Source organism: Lipophrys pholis, assembly GCF_963383615.2.
Source record: "Lipophrys pholis genome assembly, chromosome: 1".
Lineage (NCBI taxonomy): Eukaryota > Metazoa > Chordata > Actinopteri > Blenniiformes > Blenniidae > Lipophrys > Lipophrys pholis.
This window is the reverse complement of record NC_137635.1, coordinates 3,134,963-3,152,713: the sequence shown is the minus strand read 5'-3', so window position 1 is coordinate 3,152,713 and position 17,751 is coordinate 3,134,963. Positions and strand designations below refer to the sequence as shown.

The following is a 17,751-nucleotide window of genomic DNA, read 5'->3' as shown; positions in this document are numbered from 1 at the left end:
AGTTTGAGTTCTGGGATCCTCCAGCTTCGTGGAAAGAACATCCGAAGACAATGCCAATGTTGCACGTTCTGGTTTTCTGGTGGACTGACAACCTGTCCAGGAAGTAGCCCTGACCGTCACTCATTATTAGTTGTTTCTGAAATAGTCACCAGCCTCCTGCAATCCTAAACGGGATAAAGTAGACTATAGATGGATGCATATCTGCTGAATATATTCCAACGCCAGTCAGCTAAAAGCCTACAGGGGTGAGTCCTCTCGTTCAGAAACAGAGCAAAGTGCCTCATTTAACATGAAACTGGTTTTCCACCCCACTGGCTACAGAGCACATAAGGAGAGATCAATTTTGGAGGATCAGTAATTGTTTATGAATGTTACGAAATGAATGTTAACTTTTCGTGAATTCATCATGACACAGATAAATGTGGGAGAAGTGAGGAAACAGAGTGGCAGATGGATAATGGGAATAGTAAGTCTGATTGTGTAGTTTCAGGTTAACCCTTTATAAGTCATTGAAATCCCTAGAAATTTTAAAAACATATAACTTTTATTTAGTTATTAAATTATTCTTAAACCGTTTGTTTCATCATATGGCTTTGATGCTAATGCTACTTAGTTTTCACCTCGTTATCATTCATCTATCGGCCCAGGTCTGACTGTAAATGGATTTCACTTAGTATTCACAGTATTAAGTGCTTTTCCACTGCTTCTGGAGTCCCCAAAGCACTTTATATTGTTAGTCACATTCACCCATGCAATCCAGTGCAAGGTACTCAATCCAGTCATTGGGAGTATTTTGGGATTCTAGGAGAATTAAACTAGGAGGGGGAAGATGGAGGATTGAACCTGCAACTTTTGGCATGAGAGAGAGCCACAGCTGCCCTTATATAGCATTGCATTATGTGCCAAACCAACACTACAATCCCTGTTGACGGAACCTTTTAGTTTTCCCTACACGTGTGAGTACATCAACAATAATAATGATGGCGGATTCCAGTGTGTTTGTGCTGCTGTCTCTTTTGTGTTTAAAGTGCACATTTACGACACATCATCTGGGTCACATGCAGAGACAAAGCACATACTAAGTAGGTCTTTACAACTATGGACATCATGCATGTGTATATATATGTATAATTATTTATTTATATATATATATACATATATACATAGTCTATTCTCTGTGTGCAACAATCCTGTCTAAAACTATTTGTGCAATGTGAAACTGCTGATGTGATGACCAAATTTCCCTACTTGAGATTAATAAAGTCTGATCTGATATAATATAATTATGCAGCTACAACACGGGGCCTGCATCATAGAGCCCCACCTGTTGGCTGAGAGAATCGAACCTGCAACCCCTTGATCTCAAGACTCTTTTCTGGATTCTAGGCCACCACTGCACTACAGCGCAGGTGAGTTGAGAGGTGTTGCCCAAGGGTCCATCGCGGTTGCCAGTCATTTCTGGGAATTGAACCAGGGAACATTTGAGTCTGCTTGTCTAACCTCTCCACCACCACTGCTCACAGATATAGAAAGCTTCCCCAACGAGTGACCATCCATGCAAACTACAGCATTTTTACATAATTTCTGACATTATCAGAAAACCTTAATGAAACATAATTAAATTAAAGACAATGACATAACAGCAGTTATTTCACTTCCAAATTCCATTCAGCCAGACTGGACCGTCCGGTGGGCCGGTTCTGGCACCGGGACCGTATGTTGCACACCTCTGGTGTCGCACACGTCACGACTCTGGAGGTGTAATGTGACGCTGCAGACGGTACACGTGGTCTGTTGTTTACTTACTCGAGGAACATTCGCAGGACGGGAGGAGAAAGAGGAGGAGGAGGAGGGTGAACATTGTGAAACAGCGTTCCTGGGTAGAGTTACGCTGCTCAGCATTTGCAATTAAAAAAAAGACTCACAGAGCAACTTTAACGCAGGAAAACTGCCCGACCGGAACCGAATCTGCTCACTTTTCCTTCTTCTCTTCAGAGGCTGTTTGTGTTCAGCGACATCTCCACAGTATGTATGGTTGTTTTCACTGTGCAGTCCTGTTCCTGCTCTGTTGTTCTCTTCTCTTGGCTGAAGCGTCCCAGTGTCAAAACAAAGCTGGATTTATGCGTCTTAACATATAAAAATATAACTAAACAAGATTCAGTGAATCAGCAGTGTATCTGCGTACATAAAGTTGTAATGACACATCAAACGTGTGAAGCTGTTCAAACTAACTAAATGTCTTTTTCTTTATTTTTCTTTATTTTTTTCCCCCAGTTAAAGACTGAAATGCTTCAGCTCGGGAGCCTGTTTACCCAGTTTCAGCTCAGCTCCAGGCCTCCAGAAAATGCCCCAAGCCCCAGCTCAAAGCAAACACCAGCAGCCCCACTGTTTTTACCACATGTCATGTAAGTACTGCAAGCTGCCTGAGCTGGATGTTTACAATACCAGAGGAATACGTGTGTGTTTGGTACTAGGGTCACAAGTACAAAGATTCACTCATCTTCAGCTCAGTTTGGCCTATTTTACCATATTGTGTTGGCTTCATAATAATAATAAATAAATAATAATAATGATAAGTTCACCTATATAACAGATATTAACGTTTCAAAGTGCTTTTCATCTTAGAAGAATAGATTTGTCACAGGTAAAATGCATTGTAAATATACACATTAAGTGAAAAACAGAAATTGAACTTTAGAAAAAGAAGGGATGGTTCTATTCAAGGCGCTGTCTGTGCACGTGTTGAAATGTCTTTAGTTAAGATATTGCGATCTGAGTTCATCCCAGTCGTGTGTGAGCATTTTGAATGACAGCCATGCAGCAGTCAAGAACTTCGACGCTCCTTAAAAGTAGTGAAAATGTGCCATACAAGTGAGTTAAAAGTTCATTAGAAAGGGTGTTTTTCGAGACAGATTGAGAAGAGGAAATAGACGAGGAGTGCCTAATTTCCTGAGGCAGATCATTCCAGATGGACTGGGCCCCAATCAGAAGAAAAGAAAAAAAAACCTATGTGCCTTGGCTTTTTATCCTGTGCTGGGTATCATTAACAGAAACCAGCTAGACCACCTCAGGCTGTTTCATGATAGCGCGCGAAATTTTTAAAATCAATTCCAATCACATTGAACCTTCATTTCGAGGGCAGGGTTCCCATGTTTGAATACCAGTAGTGAGAGAAAAAGTGTTATTTTTTAAAACTAGCAAAGTCTCCAGAGCATGTTGTAGTGACTCGATGTGGTAACAATTGTAAAAAGGGAGCTTGGAGGATAGTTTCTTCTGTTATGTTACTATCAGTGAGTACTCTGGCAGGATTAGTAAGGATTCATCTTAGTCAAAGTGAGTTACTACATCAACATTACTACTCTGGTTATAACTAGTCAACATTGTTCTATCAGCAGCAGACTTGGACATGAACACTTATTTAGAGAAACGCGTCTACAACTTGTTTCACTGCATCCTAATGGTCAAAACGTAAGTTTTGGTTTTCACTGATGAAATAACTCATTTGTTACTGTTTATATTCACTGCAGGAAAATCACAGGGCTGAGAAAGGAAGATGTGTTCTGCAATCTTCGCATTCCTGACAAATTTCAGGCAACCAAAGACGACATCAGCATTGTTATCCTCTCGGGTTAGTATTTCTGATGAAAACATTGATATTTTAACGAAAAAAATATCATCTTCGCCAGCAGTTTCACACTGAGCGTCATTGCTTTTTGTAACAGACCTCATCCCCCACATGACATTTTGACTAGTCTTAGTTGGGAAATCACATGTCATAATGGTTTTAGTTTCCTAGTAACTCGGGGCATGTGACGGTAAGCCTCTATGAATAACACACTCAGACTGAAGCAACAAAATATATTTAAACGTCGGAGTGCGAACCTTCTCTTTAGATTGATGTTTTCTTTTACTTCTCACCAAGGGCAAGGAATCTTCTGCGTCGATGTGAAGGTCTGGAGAGGAACTGTGTCTGCTCGCAACCAAAACTGGCTTGTGCAAGTGAAGGAAGAGGACCAAAACTTTAGCAATACCTGCATTGAGCAGGTTGAAGACCCCCTTAAAGCGATCACGGTAAAAAAATAAATAAAGAAATAAAAGGCATTTAGCTCAAACTGTTGCAATAGCCTAATGAAAAGCCTTAAATGTCAAACTGTCTGGCACACTTAAGTCCAAGGTCCATCCGATTGTCCAACACACTGTTTTTCAGCCGCTCTGTAGCCGGGTTAAGAGATTCTGAGTCACCATAACAATTTATATGGAAATTTCAGACACTACAGCAGGGCTTCCTAAACTTCCTGAGTGGCCACTCTTCATCTGAAAGGCCATAATTATGCTCACGGGTTGAGGTGGGTGGGTAGGTGGGGGGATGAAAACAGGCAGGTGCCTAAACACAGCTGTCACCTTATGGGTCTGTGTGGAGTCATTCATTTCCATTTCTATAGATGTTGAAATTGGGCTTGACAGAGGAGTGTGGCGCCAAACACACACACCACATTATTGAAATAATCCCACTCGAATAGGTTCTATTAACTTCATTAATCTACACAAAGCACGCAGTCCTCGACGGTCCGCGCCAAGTTGAGGTTACATAAGTTTTTTTAAATGGGCCTTTTTTTTTAAAAAATTCAAAAGTGGACATTTGCATTATGTGTCTGTTGGGTCATCATCCAACGGCAGTGTTGAGACATCCCATGAATGTGAGTGCACAGAATGAAAGTCTGAACATATTTGATCAGATAGACCTTAGAGCTTCATTTTGTAAATATTGAAACAATCTAAAAACTTAACTGTTCAGTGAACAGAAATTCATCAAGCCTCAATAATTTGTTTTTTCCATTCAGTGCACTTATAATAATAAGAAATGATAATGATTTGTATTTACAATTTGTTATATCCACGCTTTACTGTCTCCTTCAGACCAAGACAGCAAACCTGTGCAGCCATCTGAATAGAAGCGGAGTCTCTGTGCGCCAAAGTCTGTTTTTCCCCAGGGTCGTCTTCCTTTCCTCAGATTGTGAGCTGGATGATGAGCTGAGGAAGAGGAGGGAGCTGGTCTCCTACGGTCAGATAAACGACTTCCTGAAATCCTTCAGGGAGGGCTATATGGCCTGGATGTCAGACGCCCTGACTCCCTCGTGGATCTCTGGTGAGTTGGCCTTTAAAATGATCCATTGCTGTGAATAAGACAATGTTGTGATTAACGGAGAAATTCACCACATGAATGAATCGTTGAGTTGTTTCCGGAAAACCAATCCGTCGAGCAGATCCTCCCGGCTGATAAAAATGACTTGCAAGAACAAGAATCGTCTTCCAGTAAAAACCACCAGTTACGTGAGTTTCTGGCGTCCTGCAGGTCACCTGTCGTACAGGCAGATGGAGTCGGTGCGGGAGGTTCTGAGGAAGGTGGGAACGTGGGACCTGGTGCGGCTGCACTCTGGCGATCAGCTGAAAGGAGACTACCGGGGCTGCCAGTACATCGCTTTTGACCGCCAGGAGACGGACACGCTGGAATTCTCCAGAGTCAAAACCCTGTCCACCGATTCGCTGTGGTCTCTGCTGGGACACGTTCCTCAGGTCAGTGCTCAGACTATCATGAACCCACAAGGTTCATTCATTGCACCTTGGGGTTAAACGCTCATTGTTGCCTCCAGAATATAAAACCCAACATTATCCAGCAGGTGGCAGTAGTACGTTATGTCTGTGTTTCTCTTGTCCCAGTGATTTGCATCATGATCTGGTAATTTATGATTAAGACAACAGAACACAACATGATTTTATTATGAGAAGAGGTTTGTTTGGATATAAATCTAACAAACTGTGATTTAGCAAGAGATTGTAGAACAATTTGTTAGGGAGATTAAGAGAAATTAAAATTAATGTTGTACCTTTTTTTGTTTGGCACAAAAAAAAACATTTTATACATGAACTAACTGTCTGTCTCATTAAATTGTTGACCTTTTTAGAAGTGAAGCACAGCTGTGATGATCACTTCATCAACATAAACACACTTTTATTACATAATATAGACAAAGCTGATTAAAGCTTTGTTGAAACCTGTTTGGTCAAATTGTACATTATAGCCTCGACCAAAACAATCCCATCAGAATTTTACCAGATTATCCTTTTTCTATATATCACATTTATCAGATTTAAATTAGATTAGAATGATATCCATAAAATGTTGAAGACTGTTTGTAGATTTGTTTTGCTTCGTCCACAAACATGTCATTAGAATTCCTAACGATGGTCCCTGAGTGCTGGTTATCAGTTAGTCCTATTAAATCAAGAGAATGTTGCCTCTTAAAGAGCAGTAACTGTGTCCCAGTCTCAGCATCTATTACCGATTCACACCCACAGTCAGTGTATAGACCACTCAGCCTGGGTTTTTCTGCACAAGCCCACTCAGGCTTTGGTTTGCCCCCCCCCCCCCCCCCCCCCCACCCCCCCCCAACCCCAAAACACCCAGACTGTATGTACTCTCCCCTCTAGTCTCCAGCTGCTGTGTATTTGATACATGACCCAACAGTCATTAGACAGTCTCCAGCGGGCCCTTTCCTAGCCCAAGGGGACAGACAATGCAATAACAAAATATATTAAGGCACAGTGAAGGGAGCCTCCTTCTCTATAGTTCACCCAAAATATAGCTTGGGGAATATTTGTAAATATGATGTTGAAATGTCAATTTTTGTCCAATTTCTGATACCAAACAATGACGTTGTATTTATTTCAATGGTTCCACCTCCAGATACATCTGTTTCTATACCATATGAATAACCTTCTTTTCGATTCATTGACATTGTCACTTACTGTCTTAAGAAAAAAAAAAGGAACCATCTTTGCATATGTGCAGCAGCTGTAAGGGGGAGCTTGGGGGTGGCGAAGAAACCTGATAGCCCCCCCTGGTATTTTCAGAGCTCAGAAATAATGCATGCATTTTGATTTGTTACTTGTAAACACAGACAGAGCAGAAGATCAGTGATATGACTCACGGTTTCATTTGCGCACGCGTTTGGCTGTAAGAAGAAGTGGCTGCAGACGCATTCACAAAGCCACCACAGAGGTACTAGGTGTTTTCTGTGAGCTCAGGCAATTACTCTGTGGAGAATGGGATGTCTACATGCCCCAAAGTGGAGAATGATTGAGTAGAGTGGCTGTAATTTATTAATTATGGTCTATATTCTTAGACCACGATTTTGGGCTTCATTCAATTTGTATGGATTGAGGGGTAATTACAGTGTGTGTGTGTGTGTGTGTGTGTGTGTGTGTGTGTGTGTGTGTGTGTGTGTGTGTGTGTGTGTGTTAAAACCAGAGAAAAGGAGCTGAAAACGTATTCATGTCATAAATTAAAGTGCAGGTTACCGATGTTGTTCATCTTCACTTCTTCGATATTTCATGAGGCCTCTTTATATAATCCTTTTTTTTTTTTTTTTTTTAGAAACACCCCTGAATTCTTAAAAGTTTAATTGTTTCTAAGTGTGTCTCCTAATTGCGTAGCTGAGGAGAAACAATGAGGTTCCTCCGGCAGTAACTTGACTACGCAGCCCCGTCAGCTGATTAATAGAAGCAAAGCCACCAGACGTAAAGCTGCAAATTCACAGACAACATCTCAGCTATCGGAGAATGGTACAAATAATCAGATCTCGGTTGCCGGAGATAGATCTCGTCTCCCTGACAGACTGCAGATTCCACACAAATGTAGCTTGTTAATTTAACCCCACACACTGACATTCCTCTCTGTTTGGCCATCTCCCAGGCTGCACGCGTCACAGGCCCATAATGGACAGCCTGGTGCGCTCGGTGCTTAGCACAGAAAAGGCAGAGAGGGGAGACATCAACTGCTTTGTGGCGATAATGAATGGAGGCACACAAAAGGCCAGGAGCAGGCCCATTTACACAGCCTGCAAATACTGCTGCCTAAATAGATAATATTGGCTGCCACTGTGGCTTTTTGCTCTCTTTTTATGTCGAGAAAAAATGTATTAAGCCATTTGAAGCAAACACTCACAATACCCATTGCTGTTGCCTATAAATCATTTAGAATAATCAATAGAAAATACAGCTATATCACACGTATTCTGTCCAGCTCACAAAACCCTGTGAAATGGATGCATCTCCTTTGTAACAGATTCAGAAAGAAATTAACTCAAATGAAAGTATATGATCACAGATACCAAATGCAAAACTTTAAAATCTGGCTATATTGACTCCATGGAAACCAAAGTGCATACGCACAAGTTTGACTTTTTCTGCTGTTTGTGTGAAGGAATAATGACTGATAGAGTCCATTGTGTCAAGTCTCCATCTAAACTTGTTACATGGATCACCTCTGGACTGAAAAAAGTTTTCAAGAAAAGTTTTCAGATGTATTAACTATACGAAAAAGTCTATTTAGTTCGATGGCATTTATTTAAAAAAAAAAAAAAAGTAAAAAAAATAAATAAATTGCCCGATATTCAGATTTCTGATTGCCGTGTCGCTCTCGAAAGAAAGCTGAAATTGGAAAAAATTTGCAGCAGAGTGTGTAGGAAGCTACAGAGGCAAAGCTAACCATGCAATTACACACCAGAGGAGAGCTGCAGAACCGCAAGTGTCAGTAATGAACTAGTGAAGACACCGGCACTCATACCGTGGAAAGCAGTGGTGGAAGCTGACTCGTAATAGCGCGTGATTAAACTTGATAAAATCTATTTTTTCTCTCGAGCATTGAGCGGCCAGTGAAGAGTTCCGTGGAGAGATTCTACATCTGTCAGTTTGAAGATGACTCGATGCGTTTCCTCCCAATTCATCACCCAGCATGCAATACCAGTCATTTTAAAGGGCTCTTCAGCTGCTGTTTTGTTAATTTAGTTAAACATAAACCGCTTGAGATCATGTTTTACGCATTCCTATTTAACACAGGCGGACGCACATATTCAGTGAGTGTGAATACATGTTTAAAATATAGCTCCAATCCATCAATATGCATTAGAAAGTCATTTCTTTGAATGTGGAATGAGATGGGATTTGCCGAGTGTAATATTGTCTGTGATGCTGACCTATCACTTAAGCATTAATACAGGACTGGATTTAGTAAAAAAAAAGAAAGAAAGTTATTGAATATTGAACTAATATTTGTACAATTATTGTCTATAATACAACTGAAAATAACCAAGCAGATGTTCAATACAGTGAATATTTATTTAAAATATATTGTATTAAAAAATTCTGCACATATTATTTTTCCAAAACTAAAAATTTACAACAAAATGAACAAACTGGAATTATAGTCAGAGATGAAACAAATGTGTGACTTTATATGATAAATCAATGGTTATCTTTGTTATTTATTGTCATAACCTGAAAATAGTGGAGTTTTTCATGTTAAATATTTAAAAATATATGGGTTTTTCCATCACTCTTGAGAACAATGTTAGTTATTATAATCATTTTGTTATATTCTTTTGTGGATATGGCACAAATGTAATAAAACTAAATTTCAATGAATCTTGAAACCTTTTTAAAGATCATGTAAATATAATATTAGTGATAGTACTATTAATTATTAATTACTATAGTATTAAAAGTTTTGCGCTCTTTCTTTGGTGATTTAATAAGATCTTACCGGCTTCAATGAGGGTTTATTTCAGATTCGCACATTTTCCTACTCCTGATAATTACTGGATTCAGTGTGTTAAGAAAACTTTTCTTTGGTCAGTGGCCAAGATGTTAATTTTATCTCTGTGAGCTCAGTTATTTGTTTTGTGGATTCAGGATATTACAGTGATCCCCCACAGTATAGGTTCCAAGATATAATCAATAGGGATTCATGAATAATGAAGAGGCTGAGTGGAGCAGAGGCACTTAATTACAGCTTCAAAAGCCATTCTCGTTAATTGAGGAGAATAAAGGTGATGAAGTGGACTGAACGGCAACTGCAGAGTTTTATAGTGTCTTTGGTGGGTTTCTTTTTTTTTTTTTTAATGAAAGAGCTCCCACTGAAGCTTAAAAAAAACCACCCACACTTAATGTTCTAATTCACTGCTTTCTTGAGTTGATGCATTTCTGAGTTTAAGTTTTAATATGATGTCCTTTGTGCGTGCAGTCTTTCTCCCATGGCCACCTGTGAGCAGACTATCGTTCTTTTAATGTAAAAGCTGATGTGCTGCATATCCAGACAGTGTGTGGTTGCTGTGAGCAACAGATACAGTAGGTAATTGACAGCCCTGCCATCTGTTACAGTTATGTGAAATTATGGATAAACTAGTTAACAGACACTTTGGCCCATTGTCTGTTGTTTTGATAATCACCCTTAATAACGGACGGCATCAATATGGTCTTTAAACCTGATTTGGGACCTAATGGAGTCAGATGGGGGCAGTCAGTGTATGCTCTGGGCGTAATACTGTTAGAGATGTTCGTAAAGAGCAAATTAAATCAGTCATAGATTGTGCCCTCTCAAGTCAGCCAGACAACCAGACCCATTGAGGAGAAAAAGGAGGGGATTCATATTTTAACCTCTTGCAGAAAATGCACTTATGTAGAGGGAAATAAAGTCAGAACAGGGTGACTGGATGTAAATGGTTATTACCGAGGGTCTAATGGCTTCCTGTTAGCTGAGGTAGGCTATGTGGAAGCAGAGACATAACTATTCTGACCTTTATCTTTTTTTTTTTTTTTTTTTTTGCATTCATGGCTTTAGACAAACGCAGTTAATGATGTTGGCAAACCAAAGTTCAGGCATCTCAATGGAAGTCCCACACCTGCAGCATGTATGAGGTCGGTTGTGTTGTTAACGCTTTTCATGCTCAATAATGACGATGTAGAAATGCTTCAGAGTGCAGTTACTTGATCAGATAGTTAATGGGAATTTATTTTGCGTCGGTGTTGAATGTAGGTTCAACCTTTGGCTGGTTTTGTCTCGCTGGGGATTTATTACCGCAACGTTTTCAACTTTTGGTCACCCCGAAACAAAAGTAATTTAAAGAAAGAATCATGTGCTCTGTGCTCACTATACATGTGCAATATCCCCACTTCATATATTGACATAATTTACAATAATATTGGATGGCATTGAATTCCATGCATTTGTATTTATAATGTGTATTTTATTTATCTCCATATATGTCTCAAGTCTTTATTTCCCAAGTCTCGTCCTATTGTGGATTTTTTAATGCATATAGGTTTTATTGACTCTGGTAAAAGCACAAATATTCAAATGTGCCTGTACTGTAGCAAACTGCAAATAGCAATAAACTATCTGCTTTATGTTTACATTATTTATATATTAAATAACTAAACAATTAATGCGCTAATTGAAGAAATACAGTAAGATACAGTATTAATCAAGCATTTTTGCACTGATACGATAAGATTACATCAGCAAGATGAAATAAATAAATAATCCCAGTTGCTTTTGTTTCATCAAAAACCTAAATAAGCAATTTGAATCAGTTCTGCTTCTTCTCGCGTCGTTCTTTCTTAGTATTACATACTACTGCTATTTATACACCCATCCCTCCTTTTTGGTAGGATGTGCACCCTGCACACTTTCACATTTAGCAAGTCAGCAGTTCACCTCAAATGTTTGTTTTTTTTCATTCTGCGGAATGAAACTAAAGTTCTGGAGTACACTCGTGCACAAACAGGGAAAACATGCAAACTTCACACAGTAAGGACTTTAACCAGGGATGTTCCTGCTGTGTGAGACGATTGTGCTTAACAATACTCCATCATACTATTTATACATCTTTATTAATCTTTGATTTTTAATTTGGACAAACAACATGTAGAATATAAAAGTCATAATAAATACACATGCATTAATATAGAGTATTATAAGATTCCTCAAACATTTTCATTTAAAAGAAGAAAAGCCATTGTAAATATATATATAATCACTGAATGATTATCAATTAAGTCCATTTGTTTTTTTCTAAACTCAAGCAATGTTGAAGAAATCATCAGCCATGAATCAGACCAGAAAGAATGACTTTCCTCATTCCTTCATCTGATTTCAAATCCTGTAATTCACACCCCTTCATAGCTGATTTCCACTACATTCGTCCCCTGAGCCAAACCACACGGTGTTTCTCTAATTGCCTGGCAAAGCATTTTTCTGGTCTGATTCCACGACATTTGGCTTGTCGACAAAGATGTTTGGTGCGCCGGAGGTGTGTTACTCAATGTTCCTCCCCATCTCTGTCTGGTTGAGACACAGCGTGGAACAAAGGGGCCGTCGTCTGAGGCCGGTGTGGCGTTACGCTCACTCAGAGTTCAGCTGAAACACTGCACCTATGGCTCCGGGTAACGGCCCCCGCTGACGGATACCCCGCTGGGATTCTTTGACTTTATCGGAGGAAGAATCTGAACTTTGTCAATGGCAATACACACAGGTGGTGACACGTCCCTACCCAATTACACCGTTCCTCACATTATTCATGCTCATCAGACCTGTCAGGCCCGATAGACACATTTATACATCTATACTGAAACATGTTGGTTTGCAATGTATCCCAACAATACAACATATAGCATGCATTTCAGTTCTCGGATACCTGAAAACTGGCTCCTAACCTGTGCCTTAAACATAAGAGGAAACAGTTGGAACATGCTACCAGCGATATGTAAAGATTTGTTTTCGGACAAAGAATGAACTGTTGTTTTGAGTTTAGGAGGTCAAAAGGTGATGGGTGAACCAGAGGCAGGATTTATGACTATCAGCAGACGGTAAATAAGAAGAAGGAGTTTGTCTTGTTGAAATGTGAGGAGTGATGTCATTCACACGACACAGAAAGTGAGAGGCCGGTCGGGGTAGACACCGTTAGGTGAGCTCTCAGCCCTTTGTGTGACACCCAGCCTTCGCCCAAAGGGTCTCGTTCCCGCCGTGGAAGTGTCATATACACACAGATTTTTGCAGACACTCAGACCTGTTGGTGCTTGAAATAGTAATGATTCTTGCTCTTCTTTTGGCAATTTGTGAGACATCGTTGTAGTGGCCATTGATTCATTCATCCCACTGAAGATTTGACTGCTCCGACCTTGCGTTCGTCATCTTAAATGTCAGATGGAGGTTACTCTTTGGATGACATTTCATGTCAGCAGCTCCTTAACACTTCTGTTCTGCTACTGTAATTTAGATACACTATCGCCTTTATCCTCAAACACTTGCCTCAAGTGCATGAGACGGAAACATGCAGTGACAGTTCCTGTATCTCTGCTACAACAACACCTGGCAGGCAGGTAGTCTCGACCACACAAAACTCCTGTCTTTCAATTCAATCCAACAGTGGAAGCATTTTTTTCCCTCTCTGTATGAAAATCTTCAAGTCATGCAGCATATCTGCTTTACAGATGTTTCAGAAGACTCGCACAGAAATATATAATGAGTCATTTAAATGGGTATTAAGAACATTTTGCTCCCTTCATTGCTGTTTAAAGACATTCTCATAGTGATTTTCTGTCAGTTAATGCACACAATTCTCATGTAACAAGGCCTTCCTAATGTTTTTAACATGATATATTTTTTTAAAGTCTTTAGGGATCCATCTAATATAAAAAGCATGACTTATCGCGTGCCAGTTATATGCTTCAATCTGAAATGTCTCGTAAGCCTTTATATATAGTCTGCAACTGTCCCAATGTTAGAATTTACATTTTTCTCCATACACACTGAGATCAATTCCTATTTAGTGTCGTTGATTGATTGGTGACTGAATTTATTCTTTAAAAAAAACAAAACTCCAGGGAATTCTGCTCAACACTTTAGAACTACTGCTCCAGCAAAATTACACGTCCGTTATAGCTTCCTGTGCTGCTTTTACTACATTAAGTAAATTGTTTAGTTTTTTTCTATTTGGGTTTAAATGTAATGCATGATTGCATCTGTGCATCAGTAGAGCTACATATAATGAAATACTGAACTATGGTTCTTTTAAATTAGTTAATTGCTGATTACTGAATCTCTTATTTGTAAAAAAAAAAAAAAAGTAATAATAATAATCCTCACTGATGTCTTTGTCTTGGTTTATATGCCACTCTGCCACCAGCTGTCATGAAGCTTTTTTTTTTTTTTATTCGTGCATCCCAAATTAATAGTCTCTCACTCACTCTGAAGTGTCTGATGCTCTTGTAATACAAGCTATGTGGCATCCGGCCAAGGCTGCAATATAAGACACAATTGTTGTATTTTTTTTTTTTTGGGGGGGGGGGGGGGGTATTTTTTCTTTCTCTCTGTTTTAATGCGCAGTAATAAGTAAGTAAATGGTAGAAAGATGTGTGTCTGAAATCGCAGCGGCCTTTGTTGTAGATAATTAGGTTAGCACCACGAGTGTGCAGGTGCTCAGGGTGTGCTGTGCGCTCGTGTTGTGTTATCGACTTGCTCATATTCGTAGGCTGTCAGGGGTGTCGCACTTCCCATCAGCCTCGAAGCTCACCAACCTCTTCACTATTAAAATGATCACTTTCAATAGCAGACAAAGGAAAGAGGGAACATATCTAGTGCAGGGTATTTTCCCCACCTCTAATGCTTATCTGCCTTTTGATGTCGGCGTAATAAAAGGCCTATTGGGCTTCCACAATGACCTGCAAAATGGACAAGGGCCGATATACTGGGCTCTGACTGTCGCTACCATTAACTAAAAGGCCCAGACATTATGGAGAGCCGGGGATGAAAGTACATGGAGAAAAAAAATAATAATTGAAAAATTGCCTAATGCTAAAGTGAAAGAAAATGGATCTGTGAAAAGGCACTGTAATATTCTGTTATCCCCTGTAAATGCAGCCAAACAAGAGCTGTAGCGAGGCATTCTTTTTGAAATGGATGTGGTTCAATTACCTGCATGTCTAAATCTAGTTAAGGCTCCTATTGTCAGGCTCGAAACATAACAGGCAGTTTTGATGTAGTGTTAAAGCGTATTATGCCCTACAACCTACATAAAATCAAGAGAGGTATGACTCCATTCAAGATGTGGAGGGGAATTAAAGCCCACAGTGAGAACAAGGTTAATTTAATATTTATTCTGTTGCAGACTACCATTTGGATCTCCATTCGAATAGAGTTGCTCAATATTTTTGCACCCTCAAGCAAAATTCTACTGTTGTTAATTTTTTGAAGGTCATGTCACTGAATACTGAACAATTTCTGAGATACGATCAATTATTTCTCACTGATAAAAAAAAAACAAAAACTGATCAGAGGGGGAAATAGCAATGAAGTATGTCACTAATCAGTATTCCATTAAATGTTTGCATATATATAGTACAAAATAATCTCTTCAAAACTCAACATTAGTCATTGTTTTACCCATTGAATGTTTAATGCATCTATAATCGTAGAGAGTTGATTTAATTTACCTGTGAAAAATATTTCGATTCAAGCACAATTCATAAAGAAACAATAAAACATATGAAAGTTGCACAATGGGAAAACAATTTATCACATAGATGAAAAAATAGGCAAAAACCTGTTGAAGATTTTAATTTTAAGTCGCTCACATGGTGTAAACTGTGCTGAAGTATTGCTGAAATTACATACTTACATACAAGTACAAGTAGCCCAAAATATGACTTCATTATATTGATATCAGTATTTTGAACAAATTACTTACATGAATGTGCTCTATCGTGTTATGTAAAAAAAATTTTAAATACATACGTTCCGATATCGGCTACAAACATTGTATAAGTTGTTAGCCGAGGTCATATCAGAGGATGGACAGAGATTTTCATTGTTGGCATTATTAAACACAGTCCCTTTTTCAACAACCCCAAATTAGTAGATTGAGTCTGATTATCGGGCTGAAAGCCCACCGAGTTAGAAACAGCTTGTACATGTTGAAGTCAAAGGTGAAAGTCAGGAGTGTCTGTTCAGCTCTAACCAGAGGTCAGGAGGCTGCAGACGGGGTCACGACCTCAGGAAATGGCCTAAAAACAAGCATGAAAAGCGCTTTGTTTCAAGCCACTTGACAACAGCTTGTCCCAGAATATAGCGCCACCTTGTAGTCATATAAAGTAGTATATATATATATATATATATATATATATATATATATATATATATATATATATATATATATATATACTACTTATATCAAGTTTTTCTTACTCTCTCCCCACTCTGCAGGTAACCGTTAAAATGTACAAGCGTGGATCTCGCGGCTGGCTGGGTAAATCGCTGAGCGCCACGACAACCATCCCTTCGAACGCCTTCGTGATCTTCAGGATCAGCGGCGAGGAAGCGGACGCCAAAATCCCAGCAAACACCATTCGCAGCATCACTCTCAGCGCATGACTGCCTGCCAGATCGGAGCATTCTTAATTAGTGTACAAATGCCTAAATGTAATGTTGTGCCTTTTGATATGCAGTGTTTCTACTCTCTTATATTGTGCTACCAAGTCATAATATCTTTATATGTGCTTCCTCAGTGTCAATATTATGTTAATGAAGGTAGTTTTCAGACAATTAGCTTGATTATCTTTCTCTTGTTTTGGATTTCTAGAGCTGCCCCTCACTTTAAAGTACCCATTAATTAACCATCAGCTGATTATGTCACACCAGTGGAGGACTGAATTGTTTAATGTGTTAATTGTGGCTGTTAGATTCTGGTGGCCTCTGGCACGACAGAGGGCCGAGTGTGTCGCTGCCTCCGCCGGCTCGATGGGAAGTTATTTACGGCCTGTTTAGACGGTGTAACTGTAAGGTGCTTTATTAATATGCTCCACCGCACCGGGGGAGACGATAACAGGCTCGAGAGCGCACGGCCGCGGCCACCAGCACCATTCATAACTGTGTCTGAGTCACTTTCCATCAGTTACCCGGCTCGCACAGCTGCGCTAACAGCTAGCAATTGTATTTACTGGGTCTGGTCGCGGTCAAAATGAAGTTATTTCCATCAAGATATCAGTGCCTTTAGCTAATGCAATAAAAGGAGCTCTTTCTGTTGATGGTATCTCGTTGCATGGCATCTCTACCTGAAACGTCATTACACTGTACTTACTTTTTCAAATGTCTGTTTACAGTTTTTACCTGAGGGACAGATCGTTGATAGTTGCATTGGTTTAAACACATTTTTAAGCCTGTTTTTTGCTCCAGTTTTTGGGTGTATTCACTTGTATTTAAAACTCAAGTAGTCCTCGGGAGGTGTTTTCTCTCACACTTGACAAACCGCCGTGACTGTACCAGATGAGACGTACTTAAAAGGAAATTATTCTTGAATATGATAAGCAGTGGGTGCATGCAAGTTTTACTGTAACTTGATTTTTCTTTGATATGAAAATGCGTTTTTTATTATACCTAAAGCACTTTCAAATATAAAAGCCAACATACTCCTAAGCTAAATGATTTCAAGCATGTTTTGTTTTTTTATTAATTAAAGATGTTTCACTGGTTTTTGTTTGTACAATGTGGTGTTGTAATAAAAAGATTTAAAGACTTAATTCCATATTTTGGGGTGGGAAAGATGCATTCTTCACCCAGTTTCTTTCACTCATAAATTACGTGATTGCTCCCCCGAAGCTATGCACACTCTTCTTATCCAAACATACCCGCGCAGTGTCTGTAATAATGAACCCCATATACAAAGTCATTTGTCACTACTGGGCCACAATGTTTCCTTAAAGTCTTATTAGTGAGATGGAGGGCATCCATCAACGGCTCACTCTGCTCTTTGAAAGCATGCGGCCCGTCTCCCAACGCGGTAAAAGACTGGAGATTAGGAACGGATGACTGGCCACAGGGACAAAGAAAACTCTGTTGGGCAGCGTGGTGGTGACCGG

The 17,751-nt window shown here is 39.5% G+C and overlaps 1 protein-coding gene across 1 annotated transcript; it reads left to right on the top strand.

The window, feature by feature from the left end:
* The first annotated feature begins 1,815 nt into the window (after positions 1-1,815).
* On the top strand, positions 1,816-17,416 carry LOC308122048 (uncharacterized protein). The gene is made up of 7 exons (XM_080483665.1): positions 1,816-2,025; positions 2,275-2,405; positions 3,528-3,628; positions 3,923-4,071; positions 4,918-5,146; positions 5,354-5,574; positions 16,100-17,416. Exons 2-7 carry the CDS (start codon positions 2,287-2,289, stop codon positions 16,265-16,267), a joined length of 987 nt encoding a protein of 328 aa, XP_080339791.1. The 5' UTR covers positions 1,816-2,025; positions 2,275-2,286; the 3' UTR covers positions 16,268-17,416.
* Positions 17,417-17,751: the final 335 nt, after the last annotated feature.